Source organism: Photinus pyralis, unplaced genomic scaffold, assembly GCF_008802855.1.
Source record: "Photinus pyralis isolate 1611_PpyrPB1 unplaced genomic scaffold, Ppyr1.3 Ppyr1.4_LG5, whole genome shotgun sequence".
Classification (NCBI taxonomy): Eukaryota; Metazoa; Arthropoda; class Insecta; order Coleoptera; family Lampyridae; genus Photinus; species Photinus pyralis.
The window spans coordinates 18292907-18316419 of record NW_022170596.1 but is presented as its reverse complement, the minus strand read 5'-3'; the positions used below and the strand labels follow the sequence as shown (position 1 = coordinate 18316419).

General features: G+C 36.2%; 3 protein-coding genes across 5 annotated transcripts; 1 reads left to right on the top strand and 2 right to left on the bottom strand.

Moving 5' to 3' along the window:
* Window positions 1–773: 773 nt before the first annotated feature.
* Window positions 774–2030, top strand: LOC116172154 (protein lifeguard 4-like). 2 transcript variants are annotated; one of them, XM_031489299.1, is made up of 5 exons: window positions 774–921; window positions 986–1327; window positions 1374–1479; window positions 1530–1681; window positions 1729–2030. In XM_031489299.1, exons 2-5 carry the CDS (start codon window positions 1089–1091, stop codon window positions 1979–1981), a joined length of 750 nt encoding a protein of 249 aa, XP_031345159.1. In that variant the 5' UTR covers window positions 774–921; window positions 986–1088; the 3' UTR covers window positions 1982–2030. The 2 variants fall into 2 exon arrangements, with proteins under 2 accessions (XP_031345159.1, XP_031345160.1); XM_031489300.1 differs by having other exon boundaries at window positions 790–921; window positions 1061–1327.
* Window positions 2031–7193: 5163 nt separating this feature from the next.
* On the bottom strand, window positions 7194–15247 carry LOC116171128 (zinc finger protein 3 homolog). Of its 2 annotated transcripts, XM_031487816.1 has the most exons (9): window positions 14982–15246; window positions 14590–14929; window positions 14321–14472; window positions 14218–14271; window positions 14011–14170; window positions 13176–13575; window positions 12929–13121; window positions 8499–8666; window positions 7195–8447 (listed from the first exon to the last, which is right to left on the bottom strand). In XM_031487816.1, exons 1-9 carry the CDS (start codon window positions 15132–15134, stop codon window positions 7752–7754), a joined length of 2316 nt encoding a protein of 771 aa, XP_031343676.1. In that variant the 5' UTR covers window positions 15135–15246; the 3' UTR covers window positions 7195–7751. The 2 variants fall into 2 exon arrangements, with proteins under 2 accessions (XP_031343675.1, XP_031343676.1); XM_031487815.1 differs by having other exon boundaries at window positions 7194–8447; window positions 14321–14929; window positions 14982–15247.
* A 1625-nt stretch (window positions 15248–16872) lies between these two features.
* LOC116171361 (replication factor C subunit 1) lies at window positions 16873–23193 on the bottom strand. The gene is made up of 12 exons (XM_031488153.1): window positions 23049–23193; window positions 22413–22998; window positions 22207–22361; window positions 22032–22155; window positions 18897–19532; window positions 18698–18844; window positions 18378–18601; window positions 17895–18223; window positions 17590–17844; window positions 17331–17544; window positions 17101–17283; window positions 16873–17057 (listed from the first exon to the last, which is right to left on the bottom strand). Exons 1-12 carry the CDS (start codon window positions 23055–23057, stop codon window positions 16947–16949), a joined length of 2973 nt encoding a protein of 990 aa, XP_031344013.1. The 5' UTR covers window positions 23058–23193; the 3' UTR covers window positions 16873–16946.
* Window positions 23194–23513: the final 320 nt, after the last annotated feature.

Genomic DNA, 23513 nt, shown 5'->3' with positions numbered 1-23513 from the left:
AGCACGTGCGTCATTACATATTAACGTAGCACTCCCGTTTAAAATACGCATTTAAATTCGAAGCGCGTTTAATGAGGAAAAGACCACAAAACCTAGGCCTATATAGGTATTAAACATTCCAAAATATAAAATCATATGACAACCTCTGCGTCCAAGAATGGGTCACTTTTTTCACAAGCAAATTGGGTCAAATATATGGGTCATTCTCCGCAACAGGAACAAATGTGATTGTAACCAGAAGTACGCATAATAATGTTAATATAATAATACAGATATTAACGCAAAAATTGAATATTAAAAAATATTTGCTCGTTTTGAAAATCTGTGGTGTCACTTCCATGGCCTTATAACCAGTCCGCTTATTTGAATATTTATTGTACTATCTAAGTTTATGTTTTAATTATGTACCTATTCTAAAAATCTGTCTACCTATATTAGTAGAATCCATCATAGGCGCAACTGGGGGGAGCTGAGCCCCCCCAAAATCGAAATAGACCCCCCCAAGCCATGCGACAAATCATAATTTGTATGCAGCTTTACTTATTTGCCCTGAAAACCTGTATTTTATTTTTGAACTCGCTTGCTACCCGAGCGGAAGATTGTAGGCGTTGACGTCGTTCGGTGGTAGTAAACTAGTGAGTCTTCAGCCACCTGTGAAAGGTCGTTTTCGGCTATGCGAAAAGTTATGAGCTGGTTAAGAACAACAATTTGCACGTCTTATTTTAAAAAAAAGATCCCTCTAGGCCCTACCACTGCTACGCCCTTGCTCTTATCAGAAAATCAACATAATAATCTTTTTTATCACAAAATTTTGCATTTGCATGTGGCAACCTTAGTGAGTGTTACTGAGTCATTTGAGCATTGAACAAAATCGGAATATATTGGATAACAACGGACATCTTAAACCAATTAATAATTAACGTATGTATATTGACAAGTATAAGTATTGATCCATATCACAAATGCCTTTTGTGGTTTGATGTAGCTGTCAGAAACATATGTGAAGTGAAAACAGTACAATTAGGGAAAGGATTTAATAAAATCGGTTGTTATTCTATAGTCGACCCACCACACAAAAGTAAGGGAATATGTCTTCGACTGTCCCTCTTATATTACAAGAGGACTGTGAGCAAGGAGGGAAAGATATTGAAAATGGCATCGAAGATGATTTCGCCTACAGAAACAATGTGGCACAAGCTACCAAGCGTGTACGAATGGCTTTTATACGAAAAGTATATGGCCTTCTTTCCATACAGTTATTGTTGACTGTAATCGTAGCGAGTATTTGCTTGTTTACTCCGCCTGTGAAGGAATTCATCCATGCAAAGTGAGAAATTTTACTACCTACACGGGAATTATAATTATTGTTTTAGTGATTGGTTACTAATGATCGCATTCTTTGGAAGCATCGGCTTATTAATTGCTTTACATGTGAAACGTTTAGAAACACCTACAAACTTTATTCTTCTAGCTGCATTTGTAAGTTAAACTTCGGCCATGTTATATTTTGGTCATGTATTCAATTGCAGACTGTAGTTGAGGCATATACTATTGGGGTTGTGGTATCTTTCTACTCTCAAGCTGTTGTGATTCAGGCACTCGTTCTTACACTAATAGTGGTCGGATGCCTAACTGCCTATACATTCCAGACGAAACGTGATTATTCATCAATGCATTCTGGGTAAGTTCCGAAACGGGTTGCAGTATTTTTCTTAATCGTGCCTTCAGTTTGTTTGCAGGTATCTGCATTCTCCTAGTCGCAGGCATCATGCAATTGTTTTTCCATTCCACCGTATTAGAACTGGTCATCTCGATCGCTGGTGCATTGCTCTTTAGCCTCTTTATCGTCTTTGATACGCAAATGTTGATGCAAACATTATCGCCAGAGGAATATATTCTGGCTACGATTAATTTGTACCTGGACATTATCAATTTGTTCTTACACATCTTACGCATTTTACAATCGTTAAACAATCAGTAAGAAGCAAATCTGTAGCACACTAAGTCATTATAATAAAGGTGGAACACTACTATAGTATTTTCGTATAGCTGTGTATTATTTAAAATTTAAGGAAATTGTATTATACATCATATGAAATTTTATGTTATTGTTGACTACTTATGGATCATTTTTATGTAAGACTATGTTTGTTTAGGAGATATCATATTTAAATAAAGTTGATGGGTTGTTTACCTGCCATTGACATTCTTTTTCTCTCAAAATCAGTCAAATTGTTGATGACAACAAAGACGATTAAAAATTCAAAAAAACTAAACAATATTACACTTATCATATGTGGGAGCATTAAAAAATCTTTGGAAGTATAGCAATTCAGGAAAACATCAAAAAGGTTTTTTGAGAAATTAACGCTTGGTGTTTTGATGGCTCTTTAAAATCAAATAATTAAATTATTAGGGATTTATTATTATAAACTGTTGTCCTTTTCTTCTACCTATACATCAGGCTGATTCAAATTCGAGAGCCACTATGGGGATCTCGGAAACTGTAGAGATAGGCAGGTAGTTTAAATTTGGCATACCGAAGTTATTTACAAAGATATTTCAAAATAAATGACACATTATTATGGCCACTTTTCCCTCTACAAGATGCTAGTTTTAAATTTTAAGTCTTGACGTTTCGTCTCCGGTTAACCATAATCAATTCTTTGTTTTTTCTTATGGAAGTCATTTTTCACTATCACTAATACTACTCATGGCGATAGAAAACCACCTCTTCGTCCATCATGTTACTTGTTAATCCGAAAAATTTTACGAGTCTGCCAAAAATACTTCAAGCGGAAACACCTCCTCGCCCATTATATGCTCCTCTGATACAGAATTTGCAAAAATTTAAACTAAAGCGTTGATATTTCTCATGGTGATATAAACACCTCTTCATCCATCATGTTCTCCCGGCAGTCAAAAAAATGTTACAAGAGTTTGTCAAAAAATACTCCGTGTATATTAGGAGCAGAAACACCTTCGCGTGTATTATATATTCTCACACGGTGTATAATGGCGAGTTAAGTCGGCGCTGCGTTAAAAAAACTCGCCCAATAAACGGCCCAGCTAACTCATGGATTTTACAATTTAAGAAAAAAACATGAAAAACGTTACAGCGATGGTTTGTGCTGGGCATATATTTTCAGTTTCGATGGCACTTACCCAAAATTGAGCGCCACCCAGATTATATATTAAATAAATAAATAGTTAGGGTCAGATACTCACTCCAAAATCAATGAATGTTTTCCACCCTTTCCACAAATACAAAATTTTCTCGCCGATGAAATACCCCGTATTGGTACAAGGCGTGTCCGAAAAGTATCCAACCTGCATTTGTATCTGCGAATCGGTGCTATTCTTCATCATCCGGGCTGTGGCATCCTTTAAATTAGTCCCCATTTGATTGAATTATATGCTCTTAAAGCAGTCCTCGAACGCAGATTTTGGAATAGTCTTCAGCCGCGCGTCGCGTTACTATAGATCGTCTCCATGTCGTCGAAACATTTCCTTTGAGCGCCATTTTAAATTTTGGGAACATCCAAAAGTCACCGGGAGCTATGTCGTGACTATACGGAGACTGCGAGTAAGATGTATAAGCTTGTGTTTTGCCAAACATTGCTGCACAAGTTTCCATGAATGCACTGGCGAGTCATCGTGATGAAGACGCCAGTCACTGCTTGACCAGAAACGCGGTCGTTTTATTCTCACAGCATAATCCTTTCAGAACTTCAACAAAAACATGGCCGTGGACAGTCCTTTTTCGTAGAATTAAAACAGCAACCATACTACACCATATTTTTACAAAATAACAATAAAGTCAATGTATATATGCACGCACGGCCGAAAATGCAATCGTTGCACGGCATAAACAAGAAGTAAAAAAGCTTTGTTTGCCATCAAGCTATGCAAAAATTTGCTATAACCCGACATCAAACCATTAAATCTTCGTCGACAAGCATCTGAGCAGATCTTCTTGTTTAAATTATTAAATGGAGAAGTTCATGCTAGTGAACTACTACACAGTCTAAATTTTCTGGTACCCATCAAAAGAACTAGCAGCAAGAAATTATTTTACATTAATATGCATAGAACTAATTATGCCATGTTTACACCAGTTGATAAGATTTGCTCAGATGCAAACGGACTTAATATTAACATGTTTAGTGTACCATTTTCGAAGTTCCGGAGAGAACTGGAACATAAATTGTATGGTTAAGTTATTTGTAATTTTTATAATGGATATTGTCCGTCAAATATATATTATTATTATTAACCTTGCATTTGATAAGAATACAATGACCACAAAACAAATTTGTGAGAAGAATTAAAAGGCGACACTTTAAGCGAACTACACCGTAATTACACTCATTAGTAGTGATATAAAGGGTAGTGTGTCTTGCTTGCGTGTGTTAGTGGATTCGCTATGGACGGACAAAGAATAGAAAAATTAATTGTACTCGTCCGCTTTCTTTTTCTTCTTTTTTCGTCGTGTACATGGCATAGTGCCGCTATAAATATTATGAAATCATCTGGTGATGATGACGATGATGGCTCTTCTTCGAGCGTGTAAGAATACATTCTCTCTGAACACAAACAGAAACGCTGCTTCGTCACGCTTCCAAATGGTGCTTAAGCGGGAATACCCCTCTACAATTTGCTGTTAGCGACGCGCCGCGCTGCTCTGCGCCTCTCGGTGCTGCTCTAATGAGAATAGACCTTTAGGATTACCATAAAATGCGTTCAAATGGATGTTGTAGGCAGGCATTTAAATTAGAAACACTTGTCCATTAATCGCGCTTGCAGCACCATATCCATTCCTTGCGTATTAATCCATCGGTTTTAGGGAAGTTATGGTAAATGACTTCCGGGTTAGTGATTTTTGTGCAAACACGGCTGTTGTTACAGTCTAATATTGCACATCGGCGTCCTGGCGTCCATGCAAATACGTTCACAACTTGGCAAATTATAACTGTCAATTCTGACAGCCAGGTCCGTTGGTGACGTCACATATGACTTAAACTTGGGCAACATTACAAGTATAGGGATCGAGCAATCCTTATATTATATAGTATCCTTGGGGTTGGGTGTTGTCATTTCACTCAACGAAATCAAGTGTCTTCTATGTAAAAAGATCCGCTGAATTCGAAAACCATAGTCCCCCTACCCGAAAACTCCCGGAATATATTGTTATGTATAAACAAAAAACGATGAAAAAATTGCAAGATGTCGTTTCTTTTCGCATTTGACTTCAATTATCTCGTTAACTATTGCTCTAAGGGAAAAAATGAAGAGAAATGAATTTGTTTAGAATTAAATTTTCTATGAGATACAGTTGGTATTAAACGTTCATTTTCAAATGTTATTGTTTTTTATGGAAAAATATAAAAAAGCAATCCCGAAGATGGTCAATTGATTATTACTAAGTAAAATTCATCCATCTTTTTGAAAATCCGTATTTGGTCACTTCTTTTGATAACAAAACAATATGACAAACCCGATCACCGTAAATTTGATAGTTATTGCATAATTAAATAAACAAATTTACAAAACGATACTTGGTCTTTTAAACTGGGTGACTCCCAGAGCGTTCTACATTTGTTTACAGAATCCTAAGACAACCATTTCCAAAAATTGTCCAGATGATTCTTGCAAATTGATGGACTGTGGACTTTTTTTTTAGTTAACTAACAAATTGAATAACTCCATAATAGGCCCTTGGCGCTCTGATCAATAAAAATCATACATTTTGGTAAAATAGAAGCATGAAAAAGCTCACCCTTTAAAGAATCATTCGATGCGACCCGATTTGCAAAATCATTTTTTGTTGTGTCCAATACAAGTCCGAAGTCAAAAGCTGATTTCTCGTGAAATCAGATTTGGACGTATTTTTTTAATGTAGGTCTTCTCCCTCTCCCCTCTTGCACACCCGGAAGTCGGGGGGATTTTATTATATGTTGATCAGGGAACCTTCTGCTACACATTTCCGAAGGAATTAGTAATACAGGATTTAGTTCCCCTATTTGTCATTTTTTGATCTCTTTTGTTAACTAAGAAAATTCATCGGATTTTGAAACAAAATTGCATAGTCCGTCGATTTGCAAGAATCAACGGCACAATTGTTGAAAAAGGTTGTTTTAGGGTTCACTAACTGTAAAAAAATTGAGAACCCTCTGGGGAGTCGTCCTTTTGGAACTGCAAAATACACTTTATCGGGAATATTTCTAATAGTGTTTTTGCACTTTGGTACAAGACAATACCTATAAAATGGTTTTTTAGCTTTTTCCATGGTCTGAATAGCTATTACAACTGAAAATCTGTTTAAATAAATCAACACTAAAAGTAAATAAATTCTGGTCGTGGCTCGTGCGTGACGTCATCCAAGGCTCGCTGAAAATGTGGCGGCGTTTAAACACATCGAATAAAGTCAACGTTTTAAATATTATTTTACAAGTTAAATTGAATTGTTCTAACAGTGTTTACTCTTTTTACTATGTTAGAACGATGTAAAAAAGTGATAAAAAAAATTACATGCATATTCCCTATTGCATGGTTTCTGTAAACAAACACAATGTAGCAGCACATGAGGCTATTTTAGGAGGAATAACAACCAAATGGTTGTTGTACCAAAGAATCTGTGTTTTAAGTGAAATCTACTCTACCTTCAATGTTTATGTATTTCCTACTTCATTATACACTAAAATTGTATTTATCCAACACCTCTATGTTATCCAGTCATTATCATGACGAAATTAAACGAGTAAGGTATAATATAATAACCCACTAATGAGTTATGGACGTAAAATAACTCACTAGCAAGATAAAGTACAGGAACCATAAGTAAATCCATATAAATTTTCTGACTAAATTTTTTGTTGTTTATTATTCCCCATAGCAACGAATTATTGCTTTTGTATTCCATGCACTCTAGCTTTTCGCGGAACACGCAGTTTTTAAGATTTCCACGTTTTAAACCAGCTTGAGGAGGTGTTGGATAAAGTTTTGTATGGTGCACGTGTGTTAATTACAAATAAGTCACTTGAGAAAATAACCCCACTCGGCCTGACGGCCTCGTGGGCTTACTTTTTTCTCGCGTGACTTATTTGTAATTTAACACACTTATACCATAAATAACTATTTCCTATTGACAACTAGTCAAAAAAATGACTTACGCCCACAATTACAGCGTAATTTATTCAAAATTATCAAATTATTTACAGTTTATAATATACCTACCAATTTAAAATACAATAGTTTCTTTGAACAGAAATTTGGTATGAAAGTGAAGCTCAAAATTAGTACAACATAATTATTCTAATTTGAGGCTAACTACTACATGTAACACATGACATGAAGTAGTACTGTAATATCTAGTTAAAATCATAAATGTACACAATCTCTCATAAACTTGTTTTACACACAACACTACATCTATATGCAAATATTTACACATTTATACATAATTAAAAACATATTAAGTATGACACCCTTTAATAAATTAATTTTAAGGTATTAATCTCCACGCCTAGCAAATAATGCAAATTTACAGGTCATTAGCAAGTAGATAAAATCATCAAATCTTTATTTGTAACTTGATTTAATTACATGCAACCTCTAACATGCTTTTATTGAACAATAAGATGGGTCAAAAGAGCTTTCTTACAAAATTTGCTAACCATTTATAGAGTTCCTATAATAATATCTAATTAAACTGCCAAAATGGACGACGAAAATTAACCTAAGTTTGTTTATCAGTAACTTTGGTAAGTATAATGCTCACCATTAGTAAACGTTGACGCCGACGCCGCAATTGCTGTGTATGTAATTCCGTTTTCGTCAACTGTCTCCATTTTCTGATCTGTACTAAGGTTTTCTTCACACTCAATACCGGTGATGGTAAACTCGGCACTTTCAGTTTTAAACTTTTCTTCGCCACTTTCGGTGACCACTTGTGGAGAAGCGTTAATTACGGATGTGAAACCAACAAATGTCCCGTTGCTGCATTGTTGAATTAGTTTCGCACTATCGAGGATAATCGGTTGAGAATGAATTTGAACATTATTCTGAATGTTAATATTTCCCATAATGCCGACGGTATGATTCAAAATTTTCGGTTCCTTCAGTTTTGCCTCCTCACCTTCCTTTGGGAAGTAAATTCCGTGCGTTTTAAACTTGATCGGTGCAGGGTTAGTAATCGGAGTTACCGGCTCAACTCTGTGACCGCCTTTCAGATCTGGCTGCGTTTCCATCCAATGCCCGGTCGATCTACGATGAGCTTTTAATTGGCCGGACTGTATGAAACGAGAGGGACAGACGCCGCAGGCGTAGGGACGCGAACCCGTATGCCTGCGCATGTGAAGAGCTAAATCGTTTGATTGCGTAAACGCTCTACCGCAGAGATTACAAACGTAAGGTCGCTCCCCCGTGTGAACTCTAGTATGACGTAACTATAAATAAACCATAGCAACAATTGCACCTATTAATTGGTCCAAGCTTACCAGTTTGTTGCTTTTATTAAACGATTTACCGCATAATGTGCATAAATATGGTTTTTCTCCGGAGTGGGTGCGTTCGTGACATTTCAAGTCGTGTGATCTCGGAAATCCCTTGCTGCAAATGGTACACTTGTATGGTCTCTCCCCAGTGTGTCTACGCATGTGTACAATCTATATTACACAAAATTATAAAATTAGAAATTGAAGCTAAATTCTAAAAAAAATGGGGTGACCCAAAGAGTTTGTTTTCCCGGCTTATTTGTACACAAACAGAAGAATAACGCCCACGCGTTTAAAGTAGGGGGGGGGGCTAGCTGTTACATGCCGTCGTTAAGTTCAGTTTTTTGTGTTGATGGAATACTCTTATTTTCAAAAGACTTACTTGACACCATAAAGGCATGCATATGCAAAATCTGATCTGAGACCTAATTGGTTGTCCCATGTAAAAAAGTTACGCGCGCTTTACTTTCGAAAACAACAATCTCAGGAAATAATTCACGGGAGGGGGGCTTCAGAAAGCAAAATTGATGATCGTCAGGCAACCTTCAAGGTATAGGCTACTTATTGCAAGAAACTGCAGAATTCTAGGACAATTCCCCTAAAAGCCTAAAAGTAGTTCAAAACTGCACAAGTGGATCCAGACCGAGATCCGGACAGACAAAATTTTCACCCTGTATACAATACATAAGCAATCAATGTGTCCCTGTTCAGCAAACAATTTACCTGTAACTCACCATATATCAATCAAAAGCAATAGAACGATTTGAACAAGTGAAAAACTGGATAACAAATGAAATAATAATAACAATTTGCGTAAAATATTGGACATTAATTCAACAACTGAAATATTCCTTGAGCTAAAAAACGTAATTGGTTTTGCAGACCATGCTAACACAACAGACAAAAAATCAAATTGTACAACTGACAGCTCAAAAAAAAAATCCATGTCTCGATGAATAATAATAATAATAATAATTGTGCCCATCAATAGCTATGTTGGTAAGTATGAAATACATACTATCTCTAGATTTTCAATGTGAGGGTGTGAATTTTTATTTTATTTATTTATTTCTTTTATTTTTTTTAGGACCCTACATAACTTCACCAGACACAGACACTAATCGTTACTTGATTTTAATCCGTGCGATTAGTTAACCAGGCTAGACCTGAGTTCTCACAAGATACACCGACCATAATAATAATATTTAATTGTGAGAAGGTGAATTACACTTACACTCGTCAAAAGAAACGGGAAATTACATTAAACATTAAAAATAATAGTATATAACAAACAATATAACAAACAAACTAAAAACAGACAGGTAAAAACAGTAAAATCGCAATAAAAACGCTAACTAATTACATAATCTACCACTAGCCACAAACTCGTTAAAAGAATAAAATGCGTTACATAGAAGAAAATTTTTTATGCGTCTCTTAAATATGGGGTAGTCTAAAATCCTTATATCTAAGGGAAGGCAGTTGTATAAATGTTTGCATTGGTACTGTACTCCTTCTTGTGATTTTGAGTCTGCATAGATCAGTACGGATATTGTTTTTTTTTCTTGTGTGATGAGTATGTACGTCAATTTGTTGTGTGTAAAGAGATATATTTCGTTTAGCATAGCACAGGGCTTCAAGAATATAAATACAAGGAAGTGTTAAGATTCTGAGATCGATAAATGCTTGACGACAATCGTCTCTATAACCTAAAGATGCCAGAACACGAACAGCTCTACGTTGTAGTTTGAACAAGCATTGCCAATGAGAACTGTGTCCCCAAGCGAGGATGGCATATGAGAGAGAACTATGCACAAAACCAAAATATGCTGCTTTAATGGTATTTAAAGATGTGCAGTTGCGCAACCGAGTAAGTAAAAATATCGACGTGTTCAATTTTTTGGACAAATTATCGCAGTGATATTTGAAGTCTAATTTGCTGTCAATCACACAACCCAGAAATGTGAAATGAGCACCATTAGAGACGATATTATCTTTTCTTAAAGATAAAGGCAAGATAGTAGTCTTAGCAGGATTTAGTTTCAAAGTATTATCAGTGCACCATCGAGAAATAAGTTTGATGCCGTCTTGAATGTTGGCATAAGCCGAATCATAACACATACTACTCGATATTAGTGTAGCGTCATCTGCGTACAAAATACATTGCGTCTGCGGTGGCAAATGGGATGGTAGATCGTTAACATAAATTAAAAACAGCAAGGGTCCAAGGATAGAGCCTTGCGGTACGCCGTATTTGATGTGTAATTTGTTAGATACTGCATTGTTAAAGAGGACACATTGATACCTATTAGACAAAAATGAAGACACTAATGACAAACTCCGTTTACTAAAGTGATACACCTCACTAAGCTTGCGGACTAAAGTATAAAAATGGGGTTTACTGGATAAGCCACCTCCTTCCTCACACTATAGAATAACTAATTGGATGTAGCCTACATTTCCTAAACCTTGCAAGAAAAGAAATAAAAATGTGTACTGTACAGGGTGTCCCATTAATAATGGTCACAAGCCATACCTATGGAACCATTGATTGCACAGAAAAAATTTTAATAACAAAAAGGGCCAAGGGAAATCGCTGGAAAGTTTCCAGCTTCGCCGCTAGCTGGCGTACGATACATAGTTAAGTAGAAAAATGATTTTTTCTAAAATATACCCAACAAACATGCATAGCAATCTTGTATCTCTAGCTCATAAAATATGAGGAGTGTGGGAAGGGTAACATCTCTTTAAGGAATTGAATGGTTCTTCAGTTTAGGTTAACAGATTTTCAATAGGTCTTGTTTAGTAAATGTGATGAGGGTTAGAGGGTGCGATGTGACACTAACATAAACTTTGCTGTTCCCCTTCCTCTACCCCTCATATTTTATGAGCTAGAGCAATATGTGCTGCATCAAAATGATCCAAAATTGAAACTAGATTGCTATGCATGTATTTTTTATGCATGTTTGTTGGGTGTGTTTTAGGAAAAGAGTCATTTTTCTACTTAACCTAAAGTCACTAAATATAGAAATTACCGCAATCCATTGGGCTCGTGTGTTAGAGAGAGAACGCATGATTTTTGCCCAAAAATGGCGGAAGTTACCAGATTCTAGTAACTTTAATGTTAGGGATTGTTCCACCTGTTTAGAGATATCTGGATATATTTTTATTTCATACTGTCCGGTAGATGTTCGATTACACTATCATTTTGAGTCCGGTAGGTGAGTTATTACAGCATCAGAGCCGGTAAGTGTCGCTAAGCAACACTTACCGGACTGTTATTTGTATACATCAAATTTGACATCTTCACACAATTAATTAAAAACCCCAACATAAATTTGGCTGTAATTCTTTATTTCAAATATTAACATTGATTGTAATGAAACAATTTGTATTGCCCTCAAGACTACGCCTGGGTTATTACTGGATGTCGAGTTAGTAATGTTTGATTCCTTCTGCTGTAGAACTCCAATGAAATTTTCGCCGCCTTGTATCAGTTGTATCATACGAGCAATCTTAACTTTTCCTTCTACCGAGCCTTCGATGTATTTTTCTGCCGTCGATGAGCTTTTCCATGCTCCATGACGCTTTAACACCGAAACCCAGGCAAAAAATCTCAATTCAAAAACTTACTGCGTCCAAAAAGTATGCTAACATGACTTTTTCCTCTACTTGTTTCGCCCCATGTTCGTTCCTCAATTGGCAAAACACTTAGTACTCTTTTTCATACCTTGCGGCCGACTTCTTAGGAACCAACTTTTCGGTTGCTTCATGAGATTTCGACAGGATTGTATCGGGAACAGTGGAACATCCCACAACGTTTATAACGTCAATTTTTCAGTGAAAAAAATTCAATTGTCAACAAACTACAAACTATAGCAACGGCCGTTGCCACAGAAACAAGGTAATGCGATTTTTACAATATGATGAAATTTTGTAATCTTTGAAATAAAATAATGATACAAAACAGACTTACAGTATGAAATAAAATACGTTACGATATACTCCGGTAGTACTTGTAACAGTACTCGTTTAAGACATTCTTGACTCGGCTCCTGACGTCGCCTCGTCCATAATGTCTAACTCGTACTGTTACAAGTAACCTACCGGACTTATAACGTAAATAACTATTATAAAATATGACAGTACTATGAAGTTAGGTTATAAAAAATTCCAGCTATTAAGATTTTAATTGTCAATTTTTTAAGTTGGCAGCAAATTTGCCCAAAAATGGCGGATGATTGCGGTACTTTCTAAATTTAGTGACTTTAACTTAACCATGAATCATACGCCCTCTTATGGCGAAGCTAGAAACTTTAAAATGATTTCCAGCGATTTCTCTTGGCTGCATTTTTTTCCCGAAGCTGTGCAATTAACGGTTCCAGAGATATGGCCTGTGACCATTAGTAATGGAACACCCTGTACATACTTACCATATTGCTCGAGTTGTTAAATTCCTTCCCACAATAAATACAGAGATGCAACTTGGAATCTTTGATTCCGGTATGAATTCGTTGATGGGTTTTCAGGTTATCTAAACGGTTAAATGCTTTTCCACACTCTCCACAAATATGCCTTTTGTCTTGTTTTAAATGGACTTTAGTATGTCTTGCCAACAGGTCAGATCTAAAAAAAAAACAGTTGGCGAATAGTACGGATGGTAAATAGAATTGCAATTACCTAGAAAACGACTTATTACATATTGAGCACGTATGATTTGCCTCCGATCCGTCCGTAGGATCGTGTATTTTAAGATGCCGAATGAGATGTTCCCCTCTAGAAAATTGTTTATTGCAAACTGTGCAAATGTAAGGTTTGTCGATGTGATTTTCTTGAAGATGTTTTGCTAAATGTTCCGAAGTGGCGAATGCTTTCTCGCACCGATTACACTGTTCCGTAAGTACCGCTCTATGTAAAGTCATATGCCTGGTTAAGTGATTGGTGCGCGAGAATTTTGCCTCGCATACATGACACGTATGAAGTTTTCGATTTTCTTTCGGTTTCAAAAATTCCGTATCAGTAATACCATCATCGGAAACTTCAGGATTTGTTATGTCCTTTAATTCGGTTGGATCTGAAACTGTTTGGAAACAAAATGTAAGACACTGCTGGTCTCAAAAGAAATATTATTTATCTAAAATTATTGCACTTAAAAACTTGGTGTTTAGTAGTATTTGTTGATCACACCTGTATACATATCCAAAATTTGAGCAAAATCTGTGATCGCAATAGTGCTAAAATTGGGTTTGGGCATGCGTGAATTAACTTGAATAAATTTTTATTTCGTGCTCCGCGTCCCATTTGAAATAAGAATGACAGATGTCATTAGAATGCATAATCATCTGTTTCACTTTATCTACCCTTGCGGTTAAAGTGATCACTGACCCTTGAGAGAGAGAGACTACTCATTCAAACCTATTTAAATATCAATTTAATATCTGCTATAACATAAAATGATTTTCGAGATTCAGTACTCAAAGGATCTCGCACAAATGACACAAATCAGAATACTAACCCTCAAATTCACGTGTCTCGCTATCAAGCTTGGATTCGGTGGCATTAGACAGGCTATTGCTCACGTCATTCGCATCGGTCATGCCGTGTTCCATCTGCAGATGATGTATAAAGCTCTTCTTATACTTAAACTTACGATCACAAAATTCACATTCCATTACCTAGAAACATTTAATTAAACCTCTCACAAGTCTGCGCAAATGTGAACCTTTTTCTCCATTAACTTCTCACTATGTTTACTTCTCTCAGTCGCAGTGTTATCCTGAAAATGAAATTAAGGATGAAAAGTCGACTGTTAACAGAGCAAAGACCTCGGTTGTTTGCCAGCCCGTCCAATTTGCATCTTCGGCGTCATCGGCATTAGGAGATTCACATTCCTCCTTTTCGTTATCATTACTGTTTACTTGATGTTCTTTCTTATGCTTTGACAACTGGATGGCTTTACTAAAAGCAGCGCCACATTCTACACAAACGTGAGACGAACTTTTGTTAGATTTATTGTGCGTTTCTAAATGTCTTCGTAGGTGGTTGGTTCTTGTGAATTTCGCTTGGCACAAATGACACGAACGCATTTTCTCACCTGTATGTCGCCGCTGATGTATTTTTAATCCTTTTTTTGTGCGTAAAACTTTCTGACAATACGAACAAGTAAATAAGTCATGCATAGGGTGGAGTTTTGGGTTAGGCGCCTCACTGCAGTCCGAATCAACAGAACGATCAATGAAGCTATCGCCTAGGTCAGGTTGAACGACAATATCCAAGGATTCCTCCTTTACACATCGGTTTGGAGAGCCCTGATTTGTTAATCCCCTTAACTTTACATCCGTCTTTTGGCATTGTTGTTTAAATTCGAATGCGCAGTCGAGCTTTGTTTCGCAAGAAACACAAAGCTGTACCGGTAAACCATCATCCGTAGTTATCTGCAACATTAATTTTCGAAAAAGGTGTCGAAATTTACTGCAAATTTATTACTTGTATCGAAGTACAGGCCATTAACATATCAGCCAGTAAAATTTGCCCTTCCTCTGCTGCTTTAGCTTCGAACACACTTTTCATGTCCGTGCCTTCGCACATACATGACCTACATATCTTTTGCATAATTAATTGTGTTTCTTTGTTAATCATTTTAATTTGGTTTTTTTAACATGTAAATTGTCTAAATAATAATAAACGTTAATAAAAGTCAACAATCCATTTTCCATTTGTGATTTAAGTCTGGTGGAAAACCAGTTTACTACAGAAAACTTTAGCTGCCGCTAACAAACACGACGTTGCCAAATTGAACGCGTTATACAGTAATTCACTTACTAACGTCAGATGACGCTTTTAAGATCCAACTTGTAGCCCAGTATGACCCCACAAAAAAATGCCTCGTTTCAGATCCATCGTCCATCGATAGTCTATCAATAATAAGAAAAACATACATTTAATTAATTTTTAAGTTTTTTCTATCATTCATTTGCGTCACATTGTCCCAGTACCATTCGATCCACAAATTTAAATGTTTTTTAGCACAATGAGATTTACGTTTCAACAGTATTCAAGTTCATCATGATCATTTTTCGTATAAACATAATCTTTCAGGAATTAAAAAATATTTATAGAGATGTCTACATTTTCTTTAAAAACCCCTTGAGAATCTCTGTAAAGCTATATAATATGAAGATGCTTTTACATTGAACGAAATAAGTGATGAAGAAACATTTAAAAAGATTACCCAGATTGTGAAACATTTGTACATTTTTGGAGTATCTATTTTTAGATGAGATTTTAGACGAGACTGTTCTACTACTGGACCTGCTTCTGTTGAGCCGAGTTCGAACTTGAGATTCAGCTCCTCTGGTTGTATCCTATTCAACACATCCATAAAATAGCTATAGGTAATTGATACATCTCCTTGATGAAAGTGAAATTTTTTCTAGTAAATGATACGAATAGAAGTGGGCCCGCTTCACATAAAATATTTCCATTGCCTCACGTCTTTTGGTTTGACTAGGACAAAGCAGATGACCTAGTTTTTATTAATTTTTTAAAATTTGGCCTAAATTTGGACAAACTTTACCATAGAGCGTTCTATAGTTCGCGTGTTCAAAATCAAACTCTGTGATGATCAAGTGAGTGATCAACATGCCATTCCCCCTCACAAGCCCCGGGGCTTCCCAGTTTGCAAACTTATTCACCACGTCCATACCACCCTTTGACATGTAAAAAAATAAAATTTTGCAAGGTGCCACTCCTTTCACAACTGGTCTAGTTTGCCTGTATACAGAAATCGTCAAAATAACGGGATTTTTCGTTTTAGTGCTTTGTATAAAATCAAATTGAAATGTCAACAAATCCTGTCAAAGACGAAAGGTTGCCATAACTGCAATCTTCCAGTACGGTACATCCTTAGACCATATAGTACATGGACTGCTATTAGCCTTATGCTTTCAATACAAAATGGGTGGTCACGGATAGAGGGCAGTGTAGTCGTGGGTATGTGTATCTCAGGGTAAACTCAAGACGTGTAAACACCACTCGGATCGCCTAAAGAGTAGCTTTTATAGTAACCGCGTAGTACGGGAAGCTTTAAATACTCTTGATTATCTTCAATACGGCCACAAAAAAGAATAGGATTGCTTTTTTTGCATATCTAGGCGATTATTTCATTGACGTTTGTTAATTTATAGGTTGACAGTCTCAAATCGTATCTAATCGGACAACTTTGGACAGACTCGTTTACCCTGAAACTCACATACCCAGGCGATGTCCTTGACCATATTTTAGTTACAATTAGCAATCCATGTACTATATGGTCTAAGGGTACATTACAGAACCAATCAAATTTTTTGTTTCTAGATTCCTTCATATAATTACAATGCTGTGTAAAAAAAATGTAATAACACTAAGCGTACATAATAATTAACCAAAAAAAAAACATTCTCTGTAAAAAGATCATTTCTTCGCTTTCTTTGCTGTACTTGCTTTCGAAGTTTTTGCCGCCCCCTTAGCACCGCTAGTCGATGGTTCATCTTTCTTTTTAGCTTTAGCAGTTGTCTTCTTCGCCTAATCAAAAGGATTACGCTTATATAATGACCGTCAATGTTACCTTAATCATCGCATCTTGATTAATATCCTTATCGTCTTCAACCTCCTCCTCTTCTTCTTCTTCACCAAGACCGTATTCCTCTTCGTTACTGGTAGCGCCTCTCTTTTTTGATACGGCTGTTTGCACAGCGTATGGTAGCATGGCACTGGATTTGTTGTACGCACGTGTGAAAGCTGCCTTTACCTACACAGACATTTTGGTTAGATTAGTCGTTATATGCACGTGAATACCTTTGAATCCACCATATTCATGGGATCCTTTTGTTTAGGCCACTGCGCTAATTCAAGAATACTGTCTAAATCTTCTCGTAACAGATTGTAATTGTGCATAACATTGAGCGAGTCGGGAACGCCCTCGCCCCCTTTTTTAATTAAAGGATTCACAAGACTCATGCGTAGTGTCGAAAGGTAATCCAAATTCACTTCAGTTCGATTAGCTGATATACTGCAAGAGAATGTTTAATCTATTATCAGTAAATGAACTTCGCACCTTGTTCGCATATGGGCCTGTAATTCTCCGAGTAAACGCACAAATTTATTCCGTTTCGAATTTTTACCCAGCCAACTAGGAAAATCAATTTGGGCATTAACGTGTCCGCTAAGATAGGAACCTGGAAGCACAGATAAGCACATCGCCTCCATGTTTAACAGGGACCAATTGTTGGTTCTTCTTATTCCTGTGTCAACTAAATCTCCCATACTGATACAATCGGCAGCAGCCGAAAACCGTTGCAGATGTTCACTTCTGAAAAGTACTTCTTATTATGCGGTTACAAATTTAGTCAATGTACATACTTTGGTGCGTGCGGTAATACTTTTAAATAGTTCTCTTGGACAAATAAAGGAGCTATACTGTAATCGTAATAAAATAGTTTTTCTCGATCGACAATTGTGTTCGTTTTATGATTTTCCGCTGAGAAGACCAGTCGACAAACTTCCCATGGGCCTAAGGGCGAATCCTTTTTAGGTGCTTTAATATCTGAGTCTGTACTCTTGTCCGCGCTCCATAATGACAAATGGGTTAGTATTTGACGTACATCCATTCCGGAGGATGTGATTATTTCAGAGAGCGCATCTGAGCTGATTTTGACTCCTTCTTTAAAACAAACACTCATCATTGCTCCCTACAATATAAACAATCTCGATTTACATACAAAGAGAGACTATGAGTAGGTAATGTAAATTTATGAATTTCTGAAACTAGATTTTGTGTAATTTCATCTCACTAATTATATTGATTGACAAACACGAAAATGCACACACAAGCTAGAAGTCTACCTTTATTTGTTCCATTCGTGGCCTGGAGAATCGTAAATCAAAACAGTAATTACTTAAAGATCGTATTTTCGGATGATTTCTGTCATTACACATACAGATCACAGGAATGTTGGAATTCTTAATCAGGGAGATTAACTCCTGTACTCCACCTCGATCTTCATTCCCAGCCATGCCATCCACTTCATCCATTAGAAGTACATGTTTGCTTGTCGGGGCCGACCCACCTTTTAACAAGCACAAGGTAAACGATATTTTATAAATGTCTAACTCGCGTAATTAATTTTATTCAGATTTAGTTTCAGAAATTATGAAAAACTTACTTGTAAAGTATCCCGCTAATGATTTGGTGCTCAACAGTTGGGAAACCTCTTCATGGAGTAGCCGTTTATTACGCGTATCTGACGCATTAAACTCCACCACATCGAATCCCAATTCTTTCGCTACTAATGTGGCGGTTGTTGTTTTTCCTAGAGGGTGTAAAAGTTAATAGGGTTGCGATATCAATTGCTTGTACAGTACCAATTCCGGGCGGGCCGCTCAAAAGTGCTGCTTTGAAGTAAGCACCATCGTCACTTTTAGCCCAAGGACTTGGCTTTATAAGCTTCGGTTTGTTTTTACTTCCATGATTTTTGTACCAATTTTGTAACCAGTGAATTAAGCGATTCATGTTGCTTTTCTCAGTTTGTTGGCCAATAATAGACTTTATGGACCTCGGTTTATATTTTTCAGTCCATGGTACACTATCATTTGGGATTTCATGGATTTGTGCAGGTTTAGGTTCTGGTTTTATTACAATAATATTAGGTTTTTTGGTAGTTTCTGATTTCTTTTCAGGTTTGGGCATGGGTTCTACATCTTTACTCTTGTTCCTAGATGGTGTTGCGTTGTGCTTACCATTCACTAACTTCTGTGATGTGTTTGAGGATTCTGTATCTTCCTTTGTTGTTGTTTTTTTGTTGTTATGAATAAGTTCTGCACTTTCCGCAGAAATTTGCTCTAAATTCGTATTGTCATTCGAAGAAGGTTTTTGACCGGATTTTGTTCTAATTAAGTCAAGTAATTCATCTTCAGACAATTGTTTAATTCCGTAAGTTTTAGCCTTCTCCAGTTTTGCTGGTCCAGGATCCTCACCAACCACAATGTAACTCACTTTCTCTAAAATGAAAGTGTTGATGCAAAATTCAAATAATCAGCCCTTAATGATTTCGAATGTTAATGTGCTGCTATGAGGGTGATAGTAAATAAATAACAGATATTCAAAACTGTCATGTTGCCTTTCGCCATGTTAAATTAAATTTCTTTTTATCATTAATTGCAACTGTACCATTCACTTCGTGCATTACTTTACTTCTTTATTTATTTAACCACCGATCTCATTAGAAACGCAGGTGGAGAGCAGTGGTACAGGGAAATAATACTGGACACGTAGGATTAGTGAGACTGTACTGCACAGGGTGCCCCAAATTCAAGTGTGGCCACTGGGATCTCAAAAATCGTAAGAGATACGAAACGGATGCAAAGTTACGCATTTTCGGGCAAATGAAGAGAGAAGGAATTCCGGATACTTTCGGTGATTTTTCTGATTTTTTCGGAAGATATTTTAAAAAACACTTTCTCATTGCTACTTTACTCTTTCTCTCATATAGGCTGGCATAATTAGAGGTTTCCTTTTTTTGTAGACATCATCCCCTTTACTTTTAGCTTCCTAGCTCGAGATAGGTGGCTAGTGCGATCATCGTTTTTTGATTTCATAAAATGTCGATGTTTTAAATCATTTTAGGCAACTTTTAAAAAATAAAAATTTGTTCCGTCTGTATGTATAAAATGAATACAGGTTATATACAACAGCTTGTTGTTTGCTGATGATGACAGCCTTGCTGTCGAAACGCGTTCGAGGTTTTAATATATTATTGAGGTTTATTGGTGTTTTGGTTTTACTTTTGCAAGTTCAATAGCCACAAGTAGTTCCAGTATATAGAATAGTTTTGAAGCCTACAAAAGATATCAGCTTCAGGCGATGATTTATTGGGGTTTAAGAGGACTTGCATAAGCAAGACAAATTGGGGTGTAGCCGAGGGTGAGTCATTTCTTGTGAGTTATGACTATCAGTTCCATAATCTTATATTTCATACAATATTACTTAATTAATTTATATACAGGGTGTCCCACTTATCTTGAGACAGTTGATTATTGAGGAAACTAGGGGGAATATAAAAAAATGATTTATATAAATTATTCTTCCTATGGAGGGGGTCATTTAATGATGCTATGCATTTTCACATAAACGTCTCTTAAGGGTCAAGTATTTTTTTCAAATAGAACTTTATACTTTTTATTGAATATTGGTATTCTATATCTGAAAATTATAAACTTTTGTGAGAAACGTTTTTTCCATATACTTACCATTGTTTGATGACTCTTCTAAAAGTGAGATTTTTGGTTTGAGCTAGGAAGCTGTTTTGTCAAGAATTTCGCACACTGCTTTAAATACAGACCTGCGTTTTTATTTTATTTTTGAAAGAGATTTTCATTCTAAGAAAATGCACGTATCAAATTTACATAGTTGCCCCCCTAAAATTAACATAAACTAAAATTTACACAAAAAATAAGGTGGCCATGAAATAAAAGCATTTGTGAAGGGCCTTACCTGGCCAATGTTTGAGAGGGGACAAACGAAAAGGGATGAGTAATATACGGCGGTATCTCCCAAGATGAAAGAGACTCCAATTAATTAATTTGAAAACATTAAGTTTACCAAATTACATTAATAATGTTGACCATGTCAAAAATGACACCTATTTCGACAATTTAGAACCAAAAGATAAAACAAAAACAAGGTCCTATTTCCATCGCTACAAGGAATATCGTACACATTCTTTCAATTTAGTTGTTTAGCGAACACTCTCTACCCCTAAACCACCCCTTGGAAAAAGAGCGACTGCACTTCTTGAAGTTTTTGGTAAAGTAGGTGGTCACAACATTTTGAGCTAAATTTGCAACACTTGATAGTGCACTCTCGCCTTCAAAAAATAAAAAGTGAACTTTTGCGCTCTTGATGCCTGCCTGTCTGAGTCACAAAGGCTTCGGAACTACGCCACTTACAGACTTGGTATTGGTGTCATTTGATCAGAAATTAAAAATTATTTCATGTTTGTATACTCGTTAAGGCATGACATGTCCATAAGGGCTATTAAAATCAAAAAAACAAATTTGAAAGTGCACTCTTCGCCTCTTGCTCACAAGCGGCTTAAGGAATTTTTTGCAATTTTAGGTGCGTTTTTTTGTATAAAAGAAAATGGTTATTTGATGAATGTAACATATTATTATTTCATCTTTTTTTTAAATTTCTACATTAGACCCTATTTTCATTCGCATATGACAATATGCATTTGAGACCATATTTGTTAAGGGTTTTAAAAGAGTCTCAAAACTAACTTTATATTTACTATTTCAGTTTAGCGAATGAAATACACAATAATTTTGATATACCCTGTGAACATAGCTGCAGAAACCTACACATACTTTGGTGGTACTATTGATAGACACTAAAAACCCTAGTGTTGGTGACATAAATTAAAAAAAATTAAACATATTTGTCGAGATAATTGTATAGCCTTCTCTTTGCATTTAGTTCTCTTTGAACAATGAACTTACTCGAAACCCCGTGCACCACTCTGCCACCATGATCTTTAATCAAAGTCTCAAACTCTTCATTCTCTAGAGAATCTAAAACACCTGTTCGGAGAAAGCAGAGACCGCTGAGGCAAGTTGGTGTTCCCTAAAAAAACCACAATTCATACTGATTCTATTGACACTAACAGAACGACACCTTAGGCAACTCTTTGCTTCCATGATGGGCCGGTCCTGAGCGATTGAGATACTTCTGATACAAAGCATACGACTGTCTCTTTCTTTCGTGTCTTTCTTGATCTGGATCGCCGTCGTGATGTTCCTCCTCACTTTTCTGGCGCTTGGGTGTTGGTTCTAAAAAGAATCAGGTTAAGAAATAGACAAGTAAAAAGTAAGATGACATACCACTAGGTTTTTCTATCGGCTTTTCTTGGGTTTTATTATCTTGAGGTGTTTCGGTGACACTATTTTTCAAGATCTCATTGGCGGTTTTATCCAATTCATCCAGATCGGTAAAGAAATCGTCATCCAAATCTAACAAGGACTGTTCGAAATTTTTGTCATTATGTATGCCAACTTCAGTGCTAGTTTTGCTGTTCGCTTTATCTTTTTTCTTACGCTTTACAGTCTTCTTTTCCTCTGGCGGTTTCTCCTGCACAGGTCTTTCAATCACAGGTGTCTGTTTAATAGGGGTACTGCTGAATGTAGTAGAAATATCGACAGATTTCAGTTTGTTTTTTGTGCTCTTCGATTGGGGGCTATTTTTCTTTTTTGTGGAGACATTCTTTTCACTATCAGATTCTGAGCTCAGTTGTTGTAGTTTCCGTTTCTTGGTAGTTTTTGATACTTTAACTGGTTTTGGGGTAACGGGTACAATATCTTCGTCACTTGATTCAGTTATTACAGGACGTTTATTTTTACTAACGGTGGTACTAGAAGTGGTGGAATTGGATTTGTTTGATGGTAGCGCTTTGAAAAATGATCTTATGTCCTAAAAAACATTTCCAATATGATACAAACGAGGGTAAATTTAATACTTACTTGAGACATATTTACATCGATCAACAAATATGCAGTATAAAAAAAATACGTGAATAGTTAAAGCTTGTATGTATATTATGAAATAAAAGCGCCAAAATAACTTTAGATTTTAGAGGTTATATTGAGATTGGAATTTAATGGCTGTGGCTACAGGCTCAAGACGCATTGCGCATACTTTAAAACAGTGGCGTACACACTTTTAATTATTTTCTTTGAAGCATGTTTGGTTGCATAACAATTTAACCAATGACGCGATCAAAAAGGACAGAAAATGGAAAATCATCTGCATGAGTACACTTACAAAATAAAGTTCTATGTTAATAAAACCTGAAATTTAGAATGATCTCCGAAATATCTTGAACACCTTAAGTATTGTGATTACCATCAATTAATATATTAAGGTACTTTGATGACGGCTTATACGCTTAGAAGGATATTTTATGGGATATGTTTTGTATTCATAAA

What these genes read in the sequence shown, in the direction of transcription:
- LOC116171361 (XM_031488153.1), bottom strand. An exon ending in GCCGATAGAAAAACCTAGTG is followed by an intron (nt 22,362 to 22,412) that starts GTATGTCATCTT and finishes GATTCTTTTTAG; the next exon opens with AACCAACACCCAAGCGCCAG. An exon ending in ATCAAGATGCGATGATTAAG is followed by an intron (nt 17,058 to 17,100) that starts GTAACATTGACG and finishes CCTTTTGATTAG; the next exon opens with GCGAAGAAGACAACTGCTAA.
- LOC116171128 (XM_031487815.1), bottom strand. Translation starts at nt 15,134, where the DNA reads ATGATTAACAAAGAAACACAATTAATTATGCAAAAGATATGTAGGTCA. An exon ending in CGGGCTGGCAAACAACCGAG is followed by an intron (nt 14,272 to 14,320) that starts GTCTTTGCTCTG and finishes TTTCATTTTCAG; the next exon opens with GATAACACTGCGACTGAGAG. An exon ending in CGAGACACGTGAATTTGAGG is followed by an intron (nt 13,576 to 14,010) that starts GTTAGTATTCTG and finishes GTTTCCAAACAG; the next exon opens with TTTCAGATCCAACCGAATTA.
- LOC116172154 (XM_031489299.1), top strand. Translation starts at nt 1,089, where the DNA reads ATGTCTTCGACTGTCCCTCTTATATTACAAGAGGACTGTGAGCAAGGA. An exon ending in AAGGAATTCATCCATGCAAA is followed by an intron (nt 1,328 to 1,373) that starts GTGAGAAATTTT and finishes TTATTGTTTTAG; the next exon opens with TGATTGGTTACTAATGATCG. An exon ending in TATTCATCAATGCATTCTGG is followed by an intron (nt 1,682 to 1,728) that starts GTAAGTTCCGAA and finishes TCGTGCCTTCAG; the next exon opens with TTTGTTTGCAGGTATCTGCA.